The 19,201-nt window shown below is 31.7% G+C and overlaps 3 protein-coding genes across 3 annotated transcripts; 1 reads left to right on the top strand and 2 right to left on the bottom strand.

Moving 5' to 3' along the window:
* Positions 1 to 3,844: 3,844 nt before the first annotated feature.
* Positions 3,845 to 5,408, top strand: LOC147802441 (uncharacterized). The gene is made up of 2 exons (XM_087153101.1): positions 3,845 to 4,131; positions 4,485 to 5,408. Exons 1-2 carry the CDS (start codon positions 4,087 to 4,089, stop codon positions 5,346 to 5,348), a joined length of 909 nt encoding a protein of 302 aa, XP_087009227.1. The 5' UTR covers positions 3,845 to 4,086; the 3' UTR covers positions 5,349 to 5,408.
* A 6,284-nt stretch (positions 5,409 to 11,692) lies between these two features.
* Positions 11,693 to 12,884, bottom strand: LOC147802440 (uncharacterized). Its single transcript, XM_087153100.1, has 3 exons — positions 12,803 to 12,884; positions 12,418 to 12,706; positions 11,693 to 12,289 (listed from the first exon to the last, which is right to left on the bottom strand). The coding sequence occupies exons 1-3, from the start codon at positions 12,881 to 12,883 to the stop codon at positions 11,997 to 11,999; spliced, it is 663 nt and encodes a 220-aa protein (XP_087009226.1). The 5' UTR covers position 12,884; the 3' UTR covers positions 11,693 to 11,996.
* Positions 12,885 to 12,959: 75 nt separating this feature from the next.
* Positions 12,960 to 18,613, bottom strand: LOC147802439 (uncharacterized). Its single transcript, XM_087153099.1, has 13 exons — positions 18,437 to 18,613; positions 17,863 to 17,931; positions 17,637 to 17,771; positions 17,470 to 17,535; positions 16,435 to 17,142; positions 15,854 to 16,165; positions 15,426 to 15,772; positions 14,588 to 14,959; positions 14,421 to 14,501; positions 14,086 to 14,344; positions 13,677 to 14,003; positions 13,301 to 13,597; positions 12,960 to 13,218 (listed from the first exon to the last, which is right to left on the bottom strand). Exons 1-13 carry the CDS (start codon positions 18,467 to 18,469, stop codon positions 12,970 to 12,972), a joined length of 3,255 nt encoding a protein of 1,084 aa, XP_087009225.1. The 5' UTR covers positions 18,470 to 18,613; the 3' UTR covers positions 12,960 to 12,969.
* Positions 18,614 to 19,201: the final 588 nt, after the last annotated feature.

Raw genomic sequence — 19,201 nt, 5'->3', positions numbered from 1 at the left:
TCTTACGTTTTATACCAACATAGATTTGAAGTAAAAAGGCACATTTCGTACATTCCTTGTATCCTTACGCATTAAGGATAATCATTTCTGCTTTCTTATATGGAATTGAAAAAGGGAACGATTCTAAAAATAACTCTTCCCTTGAAATATAAATCTATTTATATTTCAATGGTATGTTTTCAGCCTTGAATTCCCAAAATAGAATCTCTCTACGCTTATTCTTTAACAAAGACATTTTATGAAAACGAAAGAGATTTAATTCTTTTATTAATACAAAAGTATTTACTTTTTGTATTACACACACATATATATATATATATATATATATATATATATATATATATATATATATATATATATATATATATATATATATATATATATATATATATATATATATATATATATAATAAATAATTGAAACGAAATCCTGTCAATTCATATTCAAAGCGCTTGATACCTTTATTGTTTAATAATAAAATAAAAGATACTAAGTCTATTGTTTTTAACCATAAAAAAGTTTAAATCCCCTCTTAAATCAAATTACCAGCGAGTTATATTTCTGTGCTTTAAAAAAAAGAAGAAGAAAAAATGGCGGAAATGAAATTTATGATTATTTTGGCAGAAGAAGAAAATAGCATAAATACTTAAGCTTATGAGTATAAAGGACATGCAAAATTCGGTGATTCTAGCTTTTTGGGGTGAAAAACAGCACTTTCAGTGTTTCTCGGCAAAGAGTGAAAGCAAGTTTTTCTCTTTAATCTTTTTTCCCCTTCTTCCTTTTGTTTTTAATGTGTATGTGAGACGAAAATTTCGTCCATTAATCTCTTGTTGGAACGGTGGTGTTTTACGAGAGTACCCTAAAAATGGCAGTTTTAAAAGTTGCCGTAATGTATGATAGTCGTTACAATAAGTACATTCATTTGATACAAATAGGCGGGAGAGTTGCCAGGTTTCGCAGTCATTCTTCTGCGTCCGTCGGCTTGCTAGCACTCGTACCTCAAAGCCATTAAATCCTCTTTCTGCCCCATTCATTTCAAACGTTGTGAAAATGGGGGATTTCTTGCAAATTGCGCAGATTCTTCTTCTTCGACAATATGCAACGTCAGTATAAAAATTGAGATCCATTTAAAATACGAGTATCGTACGAAAAGAACAAATTGTAGTTTTAAACTACTCGGTTTGAATGTAAGTGAGGCTAAACGCTTTAGCCATTTTTTTTTTTTCTTCCATAGTGCAAAATCGTTTTCATTTTTTACTAACTTGCAAAAGTGATGTAATTTGGACAGCTGGAAAATCGTTTGCTTAAAAGTTTTGTAAAAATTTTAAAACTTTTTCCTAATGGTGGCTTTTAGAACATTACTTGTCCAATTAGTTCGTAAAATTATGCATATAATGTTGTTTTTGATAATAGAATTTATGAGGGAAAAAAACAGCATTGCTTATAATGTGTGTGAGAAACGCGAAGCAAATATTTTTTAAAGTAATGTATCTAGGATGCGTACTAAAATGATCTAACCATGCTTTGCTTCCACTCAATTGGACAGTATTTTTGATACCAGTGAATGTGTATTTTTGCTATGGTTTTCTTTATGTAGCAAGCAAGATCTTTAGTTTCCTAACTCTCAAGAGTAAAATAAGGTTATATTTCATTATTTACATATTTAGATAAAGTTCTTATACTGTAATTGGGTATAATATAACCTACGTCACAGGTTGTGTTGTTCCTACTAAATTTAACCCATGAACGGCATTTTCTGCGAGACTAACTTCAAGCCACAAATAAACAAACGAAGTGTTCGATCGTTTAAATAGCTGCTCGCCAGATTTTATTGCATTATAAAGAAAAGTTATTGAAACTAAATACAACTAAATAAACAACAACAACTAAAACAAATAACAACAACAACTAAAACAAATAACAACAACTACTAATAACAATAACTAAATAAACAGCAACTAAATTCCATTCGTTTAGCATTGCGTCATATGTTGTTCCTACTAAATCGAAGTAGTTGTGTTTTTTTCATATTATACCCAATTGGCTACAAGACTGAAAAATGACTGGAATTTTTTTTTTTTTACTACATAGACTTCATTTTACTTCATAGAGTGCATTAACTTGGTATCTTTATTTTGTGGAGTTTAATATTGCAGCATATCTTGCCGTTTTAAATTATTTTTAATTAATCAAAGTATCTGTTAAATGAAAAATTAAAGTTAAATATCCATATATTTAGTAAAAGAATTAACTTTTAAAAACTATAACTGTACTTGGCTCTTTTATAAAATTATTTTGTTATTACATGATGAATATACAGTTGTTAGTTTAGCAAAGAAGTTATTTTTAGTTGCAAATTTTGCAAACGAATTAAAAAATAAAATCTTACATTTATAACTAAAAAGTTGAACTAGATAATCAATAATTTACTGAGCTTTATCGTTGTCACGCTTGCCTTGGCTGGTAAAAATACGAAATGCAGCTAACATGATTAAAAAGCAAGAGATTTAAAAGAAATTTCGCCAAGTGTGTTAATTGATTCTGCGGAATCAATGCTCTTACGCAAACCTAATTTAGACAATTTTGAAATAGCTTGTCATAACTCTCTTAAGATATAGGAACTCTAATTATGGATAATTATATCCATTACATGTAGATTTTTAGATAATTAGATCCATTGCATTGCAGCTATGAAGTGCTCTGAATAATGATATTTAAAGGTAGTTCAAATAATTATTTTATAAACAATGCCTTTTTTTTCAATGCTGAAACAGAGACAGAAAAAAAACTAACATGAAAACATATTTTAAGACGATTTACTCTATCTGCAGTGTTTTATTTAAATCTAATCCACAAAAAAAAAAGAGAGAGAGAGATAGAGGCTTTTATTAAATCTAGCACTCATAATCTATGGAAGTAGTAATAGCAGGCATGTATGCGGCGGAAGTGATAGGCAGTCAAGGGGTGCTTATTTCTGCCCCAACCGGAAGTTGCTTATTTCTGCCCGTCCATAAACCGGAAGTGACTTATTTCTGCCCTCCTATAAACCGGAAGTTGCTTATTTCTGCCCGCTTGCTTATTTCTGCCCGCCTGAAAATCGAAACTTCGTCTGCAACGTCATGGGGAGCTTATTTCTTTTTTTTCTTAAGCCTAACATATTTTTAGTTTCGGTTTCTGTTTTTAATTTAGTTTCGTTTTTTTAAATATTATTTAATTTATTAGTTTTTTGAGGGTGGCAACACTTATTATTTTTAATATTAGTTTTTAAGGATGGCAACACTTGTAAACTTTGTTATTTGGGGGAGATATTGTATATTATGAAGTTATGACGTCATCTTTTATTACATAACGCATATCATACACATGCTTTAACTCTAGTGGCGCCATCTATGTGGGAATGTTAGAAATAAAATAACTTTAAATCTATTTTAATATTTAATTCTGTTTTATTATTATTTATTAAATATAATTAAGGCTGAGGATCGAACTCACGCCATCAAAAAGCCTTCGTGGGTCAGTAGTTGGATATCATAACCACTGACCCACGAATGCTTGGTTAGATATGTGTTAATAAGTTAAACTTTTGTATTCTGAACACGTGTATTAATGAAAAGGATTTGATATCGATATAATCATATAGTTTCATCGATATATATTCACTTAACCTTTGACAGTTATTAAATAATTATTTCTGCCCTACTAAATGCTATGATATCTTTCTCTGGGTGGCAACACTACTGTCCATGCACGTGTTAATATTTAGTGTGTTCCGTGTGATAACACAACTACTGATTACAGAGCGAGTCATTCTGATAAGATAAAACATGCTAAATCTTGGTCTATGACGTGTGTGTTGAATTCAGTTCCTTTCACTTGCGGTGGTAAGTAGTTAAGCATGTGACAGTTTCATATTTTTCTGATTGGCTGTTAGAGTTATATTTCCTTTGTTGGCAACGATTTATACTATGTTGATTATAATTTCCCTATCGTATATAATCAGTTCCTTTGCTCTGGCGTATGTTGTTACTTCGTGAAAATTGTTAATATTTATTTCTTAAGTGGAGTTTTACAGTATTTAGATAGTTATGGAAGCCAACTCTTCATTAAAAAGAAAACACGATGAAATTCAAGTAAGTACTTCTATATTTTTACCCTTATTTTATCTTCATGTGTAATAATATTTTTATTTAATGTTAATAGATTTTCCAGGCTAAACATAATTTTTAACTTCTTTTACTAAAATGTCTTTAACACTCCTATTCGAAACTTATCCTTATATTTTACTTTTAAACTTTACATTAAATATTAATATACAATTTGCTTAGAAATTATATTTTACTCTTAAACTTTGCATTATATATTAATATACAATTCACTTAGAAATAGTAGTTCGAAATAATGTAGTTAATGTCTAAACAGTAATTAGGTTTTGCTTGTTTGTTTTTTCTCGGTGACTCAAAACATTTCTTTTTTACATTTTTAGGATGTACCAAAGAGGAAAGGTCTTTTCCAAGAGGGTGCTTATCCAGAACATTATTTTCCTATTGGAGACAACCACTTTATACTAGCAAGTACTTTTAAGGAGAAAACTTCGATTCACATTAGAAAGTTCAATCGATATGGAGACAACTATTATCCCTCGACAGTTGGTCTGACGTTGCAACCGGAGCAGTTTAATATTTGTTTCAAGCATGGGCCTCCTACTAACATATTTGACATTGTGGAAATCAATCTTGCTTTAGAGGCTCTCAATCCAGACAACAAAAAGGATTTCTACATTCTGATGACTGATGACGGCAAATACTCCTTGACTCATGAACATACGTGTCGAAGTGGTCGTGTGTACAAATTCCCCCTCGATATCACCTTTGCCCAGTGGATGGCTATCAGACGTGTACAGGAGGATATCATTTCCAGCTACATCACCCTGAAGTTCAAGTCTAGAGACTTTTTAAAAACTTTTAAAATGATATCAAAACGCTTGCTACCAGTGGAGAAGCCAAACAGCAGCCGCTATGAAGAAGCGGAGAGAAGTATGAACCACTGTCTCACCATAGTGTTATATAGACTCATCGGTGAAAAAAAGGGTATTAGCCCTCCTCTGAGAGTGGAAGATGAAGACGTTGAGGTGGGTGATTTAGTACCCGTGAAGGACTTTAATGAGTCCTGCATGTACCTCAATGTTGTGGGAGTTGTGAAAGACTTTGAAAAAGAACTATGTGAAAACGAACTTTATCCAGAACGTGAACCGCTCATTGACTTTTTAAGTGAGACTTATTTAAAAAATATACGGTTGGATGTATGTATAGATGCTGCTAGAAAAGATTTCTGTTCGTATGAATTTTAATTTGTTATATTTATTATTATTTTTAATTTGTTTTCTAAATAAATGTAATTATGTTAACTACATATTTTTTTTCTCTCTCTTTTTCTATTTCAGCAGGCATGACTTTTCTTTTTTCAGTATAGTACTTTTTTCAGGTTCTTAAAATAAAATTCTTGCTTAAATTTAAAAAGGAAAAAAAAATTCAATACTTACTATTTAATTTTATTAAAATTATTGTATACCATTATTTTTAAGAATGTTTATGAGTGTTAATTTTAACTGTTAGAAATAAAACTGTTATTAGAGAAAACAAAATAATTTCTAAAAATTTTTTTTAAAATAGATTATGGATCATTTACTTTCATCAGTTTATACGAAACCTGAACAACCAGGAAGTTTTGGAGGTGTAAATGCTATTTATAATTCTGTGAAAGGTAAAGTGAGGAAAAGTGACGTTAAGAAATGGTTAGAGACCAAAGATTCTTATACTTTGCATAAACCAGTAAAAAAGATATTTAAACGGAATCGAGTGATTGTTGGAGGTATAGATGAACAATTTCAAATTGATTTAGTTGACATGCAATCTTTAGCGAAATTTAATAATGGCTTCAAATATTTGTTAACTTGTATAGATTGTTTCTCAAAGTATGCTTGGGCTATTCCTATTAAAGACAAATCAGCCAAAAATGTATTGCCAGCTTTGAAAACTATTTTTAGAGAAAGAAAACCTGAGAAACTGCAATCAGATAAAGGAAAAGAATTCACTAATAAACTTATACAGCAGTATCTTAAAAATTTAGGAGTTCATTTCTTTACAACGAATAATGAAACTAAGTCAAGTATTGTTGAGAGGTTTAACCGTACCATTAAAATGAAGATGTGGAAATACTTTACAGAATATAATACGAAAAAATATATTGACGTCATTTCTAAATTAATCGATAGTTATAATCATACCAAACACAGAAGTATAAAAATGGAACCAGCCTCAGTGAATATCGATAATCAAAAAGAAGTATGGAATAATTTATATAGTGATAAGGTGAATAATGATAAGCCTGTCTTTCAAATAGGTGACACTGTTCGTATTAGTAAGTCCAAACGTCATTTTGAAAAAGGATATGAAAATAATTGGACACGAGAATTATTTGTTATAGATAAAATAATTCCACGAAATCCTATAGTTTATAAATTGAAAGATTTAATGAATGAATCAATCGAAGGTACCTTTTATGCAGAAGAATTACAAAAAGTAGTCGATTCTGGATTTTATCCAGTTGAAAAAATAATTAAGAAGAAAAAAATAAATGGAAAGATGCAATATTTTGTTAAATTTCTAGGTTATTCCGATAAATTTAATGATTGGGTGACGGATGTTCATAAAGTATAAATAGCGAAACGTTTTCGTTAAAGGTTCATTTTTAAAAATGTCTTTCTACGTGACGTTACCTTCTGACAGCTCAACGCGATTCTTTCCTGATAATAAAATCTCTCATTTCAAAACTCAATTACCTATACCAGTGGATTTAAGAGGTGAATGGGAAGTAGGCCTATCTGAAATCATCTATCCGCATTCTTGGCTGAACGTAAATGAAAATAACAATTATTTTCATTACAAGATAAATAATGGTAATATCATATCGACTGTTAAGCAAGCAATTGATGTGGGCTGTTATGAATCAATGTTTGATATTGTATCAGCTATACAACTTGCTTTACCTAAAAATCCAAGTCGGTTTACAATAAATTACAATAAAGCTACGAAACGAGTAAAAATTAACGCCGTTCAAGGTTGCAGCCTTCATTTAGAGAAGTTAGGCGAATTGTTAGGATTTCAACGTGATGCAATCATTACGGGTAACCAGAAAAGCGAATTTGTGGCTGACGCATGGTCTAATTTTTCAGTTTTCTATGTGTACACAGATCTTATTTCCCCACAAATTGTCGGAGATACACAAGCTCCTTTACTGCGAATCGTCCGAATAAAAGGACATGATGGTGAAACTATCAGTCAGTATTATGATAGACCTCAATACTTACCCTTAACGAGACATTCATTTCAAACAATTCAAATCGAACTCAGACTGAATTCAGGAGATTTTGTTCCGTTTGAAAGAGGTAAAGTGATGGTTGTGCTGCATTTCCGAATGCGACAAATACTATAAATATTGAGTGTTTTTTTAAAAAGGCTTCATTTCAAGATAAGCAGTCAAGATGAAAGTACCTTATGTTTGCTGTTCCAAGAAGTTGGAGGACCATTATGCTTCCCAAGCGGGAAACGGTTTACCTTATTATCGTGGTGTGTCGTATCAAAAAGGTTATGGTCTGGGCGGCATATTTAGACGTCTATTTAGAGCAGCCCTACCATACATTGTTCGCGGGTCAAAAACTGTTGGAAAAGAAGCATTAGTCACAGGATCACGTGTTATGTCCGATGTGCTAGCAGGCCAAGATTTGAAAACATCAGCCAAAAATAGAGCAAAAGAGTCGGGTAAAAATCTGGCCAATAAAGCTCTTGGGAAAATACAGTCAATGATTGGCAGTGGACGCTATAAAAGAAAACGCAAGACTAAGAAAAAGATCATTTCATCAAAGAAACAGAAAGTGAGAGGACGTGATATTTTCGACTCATCATGACGTTTCTTTTAAAAGGTTCCCCGGAATGTGTGAAGTCTGAACTGGAATTGTTTCAAATGCCCGGCACGCAAACAGTTATACAAAGTGGACAGTGGGTTGAATTTCACCCGTTATCGAATGTGTTTGATGGCGGACCCGTTGAATTTCATATATCAGGTTCTGGTGATGAATTTATTGATCTAAGCCAAACTCAGCTTCACGTACAAGCAAAAATTTTAAAAAACGATAATACCAATTTAACAGCTGATGATAAAATTGGTCCAGTAAATTTATTTCTGCATTCTTTGTTTTCTCAAGTGGATGTTTCTTTAAACGACCGCATTATATCTAATTCCAGCAATACTTATCCTTATCGATCTTACATTGAAACACTTTTAAACCATGGTTATGACAGTAAAACCTCCCAATTGACGGCCGAACTTTATTATAAAGATTCAAACGATGGTCTTAAAAAAAGATCAGATTATTTCAAGTTAAGTGCAACTGTGGATATGATTGGTTGTATTCATAGTGATTTGTTTCATCAAAACAGGTTATTATTAAACATGGTTGATATAAAAATTAAATTAAATCGTAGTAAACCCGAGTTTTGTCTAATAGGAAAGTCGGGATATAAAGTTGTATTGGATAGAATTTCGCTGTTAGTTAGAAAAGTACGTGTAAGTCCCGGAGTCATTCTAGGACACGCAAAAGCATTAGAAAAAGATACTGCAAAATATCCTGTCAATCGAGTGCTCTGTAAAGTGTATTCCATTCCTAAAGGAAACATGTCATTTGTGCAAGACAATGTATTTGTGGGACAAATTCCTAAACGACTTATCATAGGATGTGTCGAAAATGATGCATTTCATGGAACATTTGAAAAAAATCCTTTTGATTTTAAACATTTCAATTTAAATTTTATCGCCGTCTACGTAGATGGTCAACCAGTCCCCCATAATCCATTGGAACTCAACTTTTCACAAAAACAATATATAAGAGCTTATCAAAATTTGTTCATGAGCACTGAGCATATGAGAAGTGATAAAGGTAACTTTATTTCCAGAGAAGAATTTTGTGATGGTTACACTCTATATGCTTTTGACTTATCACCTGATTTATGTGATGGCGATCATTTTAATTTAATAAAGCACAGTAATTTAAGAGTTGAAATGAAATTTGAGCAACCGTTAGAAAAAACAGTGTGCGTTATTGTGTTCGCAGAATTTGAAAACGTCATAGAAATTAACAAAGCACGTGACATTATATACGATTTTGGAAATTAAACAATGGATGGAAAAAAGATTTATGAAATTTTATCAAAAGATCCAACAACAGCATTTAGATTTAGAGGTGTTTATTCGAGAGACACTACACCCTTATTGCAAGAAAATGAAGCTATTATCGTCAACACTGATGAATCAACTTTACCAGGATCGCATTGGTTAGCTCTGTACATGACGGAAAGAAAAACACTGGAATTTTTCGATTCCTATGGCCATTCTCCAGATTTCTATGGACTTGATGTTTATAAATTATTTAATATTTCTAATGCATGTTGGAATTCTGTATCTTTTCAATCACTCACATCTAACGTATGTGGAGCCTATTGTATTTTTTTCATTTATAATCGTTGTCGTGACATATCTATGTTATCCATTATTAAAAATCTCAATGTAAATCGAAAAAATGATTTTGTAATGTATCAGTTTGTGAAAAAGAAATTTGGTGTACGTTTTGCCTTCAAACAATAAAATTATTATTTTTTTAAAATTTTGTGATATTTTATTTTGTGTTTTTATTTACATACCGTTATTTGCGTTATTTATTTTTAATAAATATTCTCGTTTATTAATTCTTTTCTATAAATTATGGAGTTCCCTAAACTTAGGCATTCGTTCACATGCATTTTGGCTGGTCCAACAGGATGTGGAAAAAGCCAGCTCTGCAAGAAAATAATTGAATCTAAAATTATTGAACCTTTTCCGAAATCGGTTATTTGGTGTTATGGAGCGTATCAAACCATGTTTGAAACAATACCGAATGTGACATTTCATGAGGGCGTTCCTTCTGATTTAAATACTATTTCAAATGCATTAATTATTCTCGATGATCTCATGTCTGAATTAGGAAGTAATTCCAAATTGACGCATCTGTTTACTAAACATAGTCATCATCGTAATGTGTCCGTCATTTTTATTGTACAGAATATATTCCATAAAGGTAAAGAGATGCGAGAAATATCTCTAAATGCTCATTATCTTATTCTTTTCAAAAACCCACGTGATCAAAGTCAAATCACGCATTTAGGCAGACAACTCTATCCAACAAAAGTTAAATTTTTCCAAGAAGTGTATCAAGACGCGACTTCGAAACCCTTTGGTTACCTGTTAGTCGATTTGAAACCAGATACTGAAGATAATATGCGCCTGCGCACAGGTATATTACCGAAAGATAAAATGATCGTGTACCAGTCACGATAGTCATTTTTCCATTAACCTTTCGTGTTAACTGTAATTTTAGACACTTTAACAGAAATCACTTTGCCTTCATTAAATCTCAATTATTTGGAAATTAGTATAAATTAAATCTCGCTAAGAATAAAATCATCAAATGCGATTAGAATGTCGGACAGTAAACACTGTTGTCTCGAGGTCTTAAAAGCTGTGGCTAAATCAAAATCGAAGCGAAAATTTTTAAAACACTGTCCAGCTAAATCTATTAAACATATTTGTGAATGTGTACTTAATTTGTTAAAAGGTAACATTCCTCTAAATAAAAATCAAAAGAAGAAACTTTCACCTTTTAAAAGAAGCTTAAGAAAAATTGTAGACAAAAGAGTTCCTTTATTCCGTAAGAGAGAAGTTCTTGTTCAACGAGGTGACGGATTTTTAGGATTTCTGATTCCAGCGGCCATAACAGCTTTAACATCTTTGATCAATGGAACACGGTAAAAAATTTATCTTAGTTCCAGAAAATAGATTACAAACTAATACTGTGGAATATTTATCCGATTTGGACAGGCAAATGCACGATATTTTAAAAAATAAAAATATTTCCGACAATGAAAAAGCAGAGTTATATTTACAAATTCTTCAAAAGTATATCAAATTTCCTACTTTTTTGGAAAATAAAAACGAACCAACTCAAGCAGTGGAGGAAAATGAAGTGGAAGAAAATCCTAAAGAAATTAAAGAAGAAAAAATGACAGAAAGTGACAGCTTGATAGAAACGCAATTAATGAATGTCGTCCCGAAGAGTCAAAAGGACCGAGCTAAAGAGCTTTTACAATTCTTACAAGAGAATAAAGAACTGTTAACGTGGACTGAAAAAGGAGAAATTTTGTATAGACGAAAACTTTTACCAGGAACCAACATCACTCATTTAATAAACAATGTATTGAGAAATGAAAAGAAACACCCCAAAGGACAGAAAGAGTTTTTCGAAGCTTTAAGAGAAATGAAAATACCTGAAAAATTTGTTATTAATAAAAAAATGTTAACTGACTCACCTTCTGTAGTTGATTCACCATTATTCTTCGCTAGAAAAAATAAATGGCTGAAATATTAAAACATTTTGTAAAATATTTTTAAAATGCGTTTTTTCAATAAATAATTTTTTAAAAAAATGTAGTTTTTCTTTCACTTTCATGACAACATTCACTCACTCACAAACATTTGTACACTCATTCTTAATATTACTTTTTAAAAAATTTAATCCAAATAAAATTTTTATAATTATTTCAATAGTTTTTTTTCTTTCTGTAATGGAAGTAGGAGACATCTGTTAGTTACAAGTAACTATCCAGAGTGCGGGACGAGGACCCTTCTCCAGTGGCACTCCGCGGTTATTAAAGTGGACGTCGCCACTGCTTTTTTTAAGTGGGTATAGCCTCCACTGCTTTTTTCTAAGTGGGTATAGCCTCCACTGCTTTTTTCTAAGTGGGTATAGCCTCCACTGCTTTTTTTAAGTGGGTATAGCCTCCACTGCTTTTTTTAAGTGGGTATAGCCTCCACTGCTTTTTATCCAGTGGGTCGCCTCCACTCTCTTAAATCAATATCCGTACGGTAAGGTTGTGAAATCGTCACGGTTGATTACTCTCTTATCGTATACCATACGATATACTTTTGTCTCCGGAACGTTCACGATTTTCCTCTTCTTCGGCAGTCGAGTGATTTTAGCAGGATTATGAAGAGGGATTGTTGTAGTGTTGTCCAGAGTACGTACCAGGTGTTTGACAGACTCGAAATTTAGAATTTCCGAGTTTCTGGCATTCAGCGAGAAGCCCCTCACTTTGCAACATGTCTTTCCGGATCTTGTGGAATAGGCATAGTTCTTGGCTCCTCCTAAAATAAAAAATAAAAATAAAAAATAAATAAAGTTTTCAAAAGAATTTTTAGACAATAAAAATGACGTTTTAATAAAACAGAATTTAAAAATGTTTAAGAGATTTTTTGAAAAAAGAGATAGTTACCAGAAACAAATGTAGTTATGACGTCACCATCCAATTCATCGGTGAACTCTCCTAAAAAATTTCCAATTGCCGGATCATTACTTCCATTTCTGGCGTAGATTATAGAATCGGTGTCATGATACAACACGGCGGTTCCCAACTTTTCCATTTCCTCGTAAAGTTTTAAACGAGCCCAGGCAGTTGTAAAGGATGCGATGAAGATGTTGGTCGAAGCATCCTGTTCGATAAACTCGCTGCGGGACTCCCACTGTATGGCGGCCGTATTGTGAATGAAATAAATGTCTTTCACCTGAAATATATATATATATATATATAAATATATAAAATAATTTTAAATAAAATAGGATAATTTTTCATTAAAATAATTTATTTTAAATTGTGTTACCTTTTTTGTAGGGTCCGCTAACATTTTATTAAAATCTGGCAGAGTTTTGACATAAGTGAGACGGGTCTTATTCAGGTTCATACCCCATCTGAAAATAAAGATTATAAAATATTTCAATCTAAAATTACTACAGCACTGAATGGAAACAATATCGGGGAAAAAATTACTCACCTCCCCCAAAAATTATTCAAATATGCTTTCGACACCTGTCTTTGTCCGGGATTTTTTTGGATTTGGGTTGGGTCGAGATCAATACCCTCTCTTTCTTTATATTCTCGGAGATACCGCTGTTTTTCCTCTTCGGTCACACATTCTCGTGGCCAACCACTGCTCTCTTGTTTTATCTTAAGAAAAAGATCTATATATGGCCTGAAAAGCTTGTCCGATTTTTCCTTAAAGTGATATACTTCATGCATCTATAATAATAATAAAAAAAATAATTAACAAAAAACATACATTTATTTCAATCACCAAAACAGTCATTAAAACGATAATTACCTCGACTATTCGATATCCCTTTTTCACGGCCAACTTGACTTCTTCAGTTACCCATGTGCCCGTGATGGCTCTCTCTTCTTCGGTGTGAGTGCAAGCGACTTGTGATAGAGTATCCGCACACGTCCGGCATAGGGGGAACATCAATTTTCCGTTGGATCTGTATGGTAAAACAGGTAGGAAGAGACCTCTAGGGGGCGACACTGTGCACTTTACTATGCCAAAGTAGTTATCGATGGTATCGAAGTCAGTCGTTATTACTTTGGGATGGCCCACTGGATATAAACAGTATTTGTTGACCTGAAAAATTAAAAATAATTAAGACAGACGTAATAACTTTTCATAAAAAAAAGTGAAAATTCTAAAAATGCATGCTTACCCATGGATATAACGAGGTGAAATCGACATACTTGGCTTCGCCCTCATAAAATAGTCGAACGGCATTTGTCCGACCGCCGAAAAAGGACTCTCTAGGGTTGAGTCTGTCCACCATTTTATGGCTTTTCAGAAAATTCTGTAGTTCGGGCGTTTCCTTCTTCAATTGTTGAAAATGATGCTCCCACATCTCTATGACTTGGTAGCCTAAGCCCCTGAATTTTTCGGTGGTTTCTTGGGTGGCTGCCCTTAATTTTCCCATTGACATCTTTTTGAACGGATGTTGAGTATCCGCATCATAACAGGTCAAACAGCCATGGAAGAAGCAACCCTGTGAAAATATAAACAAAAACATGTTAAAGTTAGAAAACATTTTTAAACATTATTTCTAAAAACAATAAAATAATAATTACATGATATTGGTAGATGGTATTGGTTTCCCGGCAAAGACCATCCACTGACATTCCTCCAATCTTGACTTCCCCCTTGTTTGACAAAGCATGCTCAATCATAATGCCTTGATCCTCTGCTACATAATCCAACCATCGTATGGAGTCAGGGCTGTAGATGGTTCTGTTGATATAACCATGCACTGGGACCATGGCAATGGTGTCTGGTTGAATGAGTTTGCTCCTGTAGACTGCCATACAGGATGAAGCTATAGTAATATAGCTGTAAAAAAAGACATAGGTTTAATTTCATACAAAATAAATAGTAAAATGATAATTTAAAAAAATCAAATATTTACCAAAATGGATCCACGCCAGATATTTTAATCATTTCTGATCTAAACATATTGCAGCACCTTCTCAATATATCGACATCAGAACTGTTCAATAAAAAAAAGCAAATTTAGTTCAAATTCATAACATTGAGAAAAAAAACATTTATTATTTTTTTTTTAGAAATGGTTACCTGCAATACTCTTTCATCTCTTTTTGAAAGTTGAACTCTACGTCCTTATGTACTTCATGCCACTTTAAAAACTCATCCCGAGCCTTGCTTGACATAGTATCAGGACAATAAAAAGATGGTTCTGGCAGGCGTCCAACATAGGCTTGATTGGCTGCTGTGTTGAACAGGTGCGGGAAATAGCCTTTCTTCAGCTCGGCTAATCCGAAGCAAGAGGGTAGCTTAGAGAGGGCCATCGGAAGAAAGTTGAAAGAATCTATAATGGCCAGTTTTAAACTTGGATGCAAAATGCTCATGACTTTAGAGCCGTTGGGTATCACTTCAGGGGTGATGCCTTGTTCTAGAAGCCATGCCATGATAAACTGTCCATCAAATCTATAACGAATAAAGCAGACATAATCATTAGAGTTTTAAAATTCAGAACAACTTATAAATTTGAATATAACTAAAAATGATAAATGCTAACATAACTAAAATAAAACAAATAAAAAAATTAAGATAAAGAAAATAAATAAAAATTTAAAAATGAAAACAAATAAAAAATTAAGATTAAGAAATAAATAAAAATTTAAAAATGAAAATAAATAAAAAATTTAAGATAAAGAAAATAAATAAAAATTTAAAAATGAAAATAAATAAAAAATTAAGATTAAGAAATAAATAAAAATTTAAAAATGAAAATAAATAAAAAATTTAAGATAAACATTTAAAATAAATTTTAACAAATAGATAAGAATAAGTTTCGAAATAAAAATTTAAGATAAAGAAATAAAACTTTAAAATAAATAAGAATAAATTTAGAAAATAACAAAATTAGAAAATAACAAAGGATTTAACTTACCCCTTCATGTTGTGTGCAATGGCTGTAAATTTTTTATGCTGAGTGGAAAACAACCAAGAACAAAATTCTGCTAAAGCACCATAGCCTTGAAACACTTTCTCCTCTCCATTGAAGTATTGGGCGATGGCATAGTTGACAACGTGTTCCCCAGAACTCTGGTCGGTTTCAAAATCAAAGTAGATGATCTTTTCAGAGGGGGGCTTTGCATCTACTTTGCGAAGGTAGCACAAATGATCACCTTCCACATACCGATCACATGAACGACACTTTGATGTGCCACAGCGATGTTCATCACGAGGGCAGTTCTTTCTCTGAATCACCTGACTACATGATGGACATTGATAGATCTGAAAGAATAAATTATATATTAATCAACAATAACCAAACTATATTGTGTCAGAAAACATTATTAATAGACATAAACTTACTTTATCACATAGAGACAATACTTGGTTTCCCTCCTTGCTCTTGTGCTGTTGATAACAGACTTCTGATAGGCACAGTCTGTCACAATCGCTACATCGTCTAGAGGGTCCATTTGGAAGACAGTCTTTACGGCGACAGATGGGGCAAACATTTTCGCAAAAATGATTTTCTTCGTGGTCGTACGGCTTCTCACATCCTTCGCAATAACAATTGGAGCCATAGAAACCCTTTAGCGATGTGATCACTTCAAAATGTCCACCGTGGAGCCACAGGTTAATCCGGCGTGGTCTACACACATCACTTTTGTATGACACCTAAAATTTAAAAGGAAAATGAGGTAAAAAAGCAAATTCGTAATAACACTTTCAACAAGGATAATAAATAAATTTTTATTTATTAAAACTCATGACTAAACTTAATATAACTTTTAAAAAGGTTTTAAAATTTAATATTTTTAAAAAAAACTAATAAGTGAATATTTTGAAAAAAAAATTTTAAATATTGTTTATAACAAAAAATATAATAATTATAATAATTAAAAAAAAGTAATTTATAGAACAAAATATAGGAAAAAACAACATACCCTGTTTGAATTTTCTGTGGAAAACACCACAATTTGCGTATCCAGATAATCCTCAAAAACGGCTATCTCGCTGTAGGTGCAAGGTCCCAGGGGTACACCGGCATCTTCATGGAGTTTAACAGCCTTGTTAAAAAGTGCAGGACGTCGTTTATCTCTAAAAGCATTGATGGCTGCTTTATCCTTATCCACATGCGCTATAGCCCGTACTATAGCTTTTGCACAACACAGTCCCAGCTCATCATTATCGATGGTAATAATCGATTTTTTTCGCAGCCTGTCGACTTGGACGTTTATGACTTTCCTATCCACTCCGGCACCAACATCACGTTTCACCGTGATAATGTCCACGACAAATCCATCCACCAGCTTGATTTTTGTTTTAGATTGCAACACTTTGAGTACAATGGCCAAGAGCTTCTCCAGGGTGAAATCATCCACACGCTGCAAATGGGACGAAATTGGCTTGTCCAAACCTTCTGCCTGAATACAGAATCTCACGAGATCCATAGGGGCTAAGCCCTCAAATGTGCGCTGCATCAACGTTCCGAATAATTCTCGAACAGCCTCCACAGCAGCAATCAAGGGCCTTTCCCTCAAATAGTCTGGAATCCGATCGATATCAATTCTCGCCCGGTAAGAAGCTTCGTTGGCTCTATAAGTCTGATACGTTCTCTGGTGAAGAGGGGTTAATACTATCGCATTCTTCACCTAAAAAAGAAAAAAATATATCAATGATAAACATAATGTATATAAAATGAACTCTAAAAAAGAAAAATGTTAAAATTATGTTGGAGATAAAAATACTATAACATTCCAATATAATAGCAGAATTTAACTATAAAGTAAAACATTAAATAAGCATAAATACATATAAATTAAAAACATAATAAATAAATATATAAAAAATAAATAAATTTAATACATATTAAATAAATAAATTAAATACATATTAAATAAATAAATTAAATACATATTAAATAAATTAAATAATTAAAAATGCAAAATAAATAAATAAACAAATTATTTAAAACTCACTTCATTTGATGGAGCCGGTACACCTTCCACAAACACTGATCCTCCACTAGAAGGTCCTGGCTGATTCTGATATAGAAATAAAACATACATAAAAATAAATAAATGAATAAAAACAAATTTTCCACTGAGAGTTTTTTTTTTTAAATAGCTGAATAAAATGTTATTACCTCAAATCCCGAACCCACTTGATAATAAATAGGCAAATTTTGAAAGACCTGAGTCGCCTCCGCAAAACCTTGTGTGATATCTCCGATTAAATGTTTGTCATCTTCGAAAAATTCTTGCGTGAGTTCTCCCAAAAGCTATAATAAAAGTTGTTGATTAAAAAATAACTATGTTAAATTGATATTAATATTTTTTCTACAAAAATAAAATAAAATAACCTATTATTACCTCATCATCTGTTTCATTGAACTCAAAACCTGGTTCATTAAAATTAAATTCACTTCCCTCATCATCATTCTAGAAAAATAAAAAATATTTCACGATAAAATTAACAAAAAAAAAAAGGCAGTAAAATAATTCAAACATACAACTGTTGTATAAAAATAACTTTGCGAATTTTATAAATAAAAGCAGCTTATTAACTCAAATATACTAAAGAACTTTAAAATGAAATAAAATCAAAACTCAAAGGTAAATAATTTCAATAACATGCGTTAACAAAGTTCTACAACGTACTTATCGCCATACAGAAACAATATAATAAACAGTATGCAAATTATTAATTAATGAAATATAAATAACAAATAATTAAACTTAAGATGCTTCGCTTAATTTAAATAATATAGAAAAAATTTATCATTAAGTAAAATAAAAACAGCTTAAAGGTAGAACACAAATAAAACCTAAGATACTCCATATACTTTTAAGAATATAGGAAAATATAATTAAAAATGTAAAATGAAAAAAAGAATTAATTTAAATAGAAATTGTTTAATAAAATAATGAAAGGAAAAGTACTTACTTTTTTTTCAGAATCTCTTGTTCTCTTAGACATGGCTAGTAATCCAAAGTTTAGGTAGTCCGCTTAATACGCAAATCGATAATTCAAAATAAAATTCTTGCTGCACAAAAATTACAACCACAACATAGGGAATAATATTTCCAACATAATTGTCATCCGTGAAGCAGATCTATATATACTGATTGTTATCAAGACTATTGATATAGATAAGCTCTAACTATGTCCTTCCCATACCCTCGTGTATATCGATAAACTATATCCTTGCAGTTGTGATTAACTAATAAAATAAAGATAAAACTCAAAGGATACGGAGTTCTATTTTGTTAAATTTTTGTGAGAAATAGTAATAATCCCACGCTCAATAATCAGTGATATGCTTTAAATTCTCACTTATTGATAAAATGTTCCACACAGATAAAACTCAAATGTCTCATAGTGAGATTTATCTTCTTAATTTTCATGAGAAATATTTGTATTCTCACGTTCTATAATAAGTATGAAGCACCATGTTATACTTGATATTATGACTAATTGATAAAACGTGTGTAAACCCCAAACGGCCTGGATAGAAATTATCGGTGTAAAATTTTGTGAGAAAGTGATCTGTTCAAGTTCCGTAATCAGTATCCGTTAAAGACACTTTTTATGTGTACTCTTAATTTAAAAATAAAGTAAGTTATTTGCATTATTATAACATTAAATAATAATAAAATGAATATGTTTTTGAATATAAATGAATTTATAGCGGCAAAAATCCCCCATTGT

Source organism: Parasteatoda tepidariorum, chromosome 10, assembly GCF_982258835.1.
Source record: "Parasteatoda tepidariorum strain Cologne lab strain chromosome 10, Ptep-v5.0, whole genome shotgun sequence".
NCBI classification, from domain to species: domain Eukaryota; kingdom Metazoa; phylum Arthropoda; class Arachnida; order Araneae; family Theridiidae; genus Parasteatoda; species Parasteatoda tepidariorum.
Note: the sequence above shows the minus strand (reverse complement) of the source record. Positions and strands in the feature narration are given on the sequence as shown.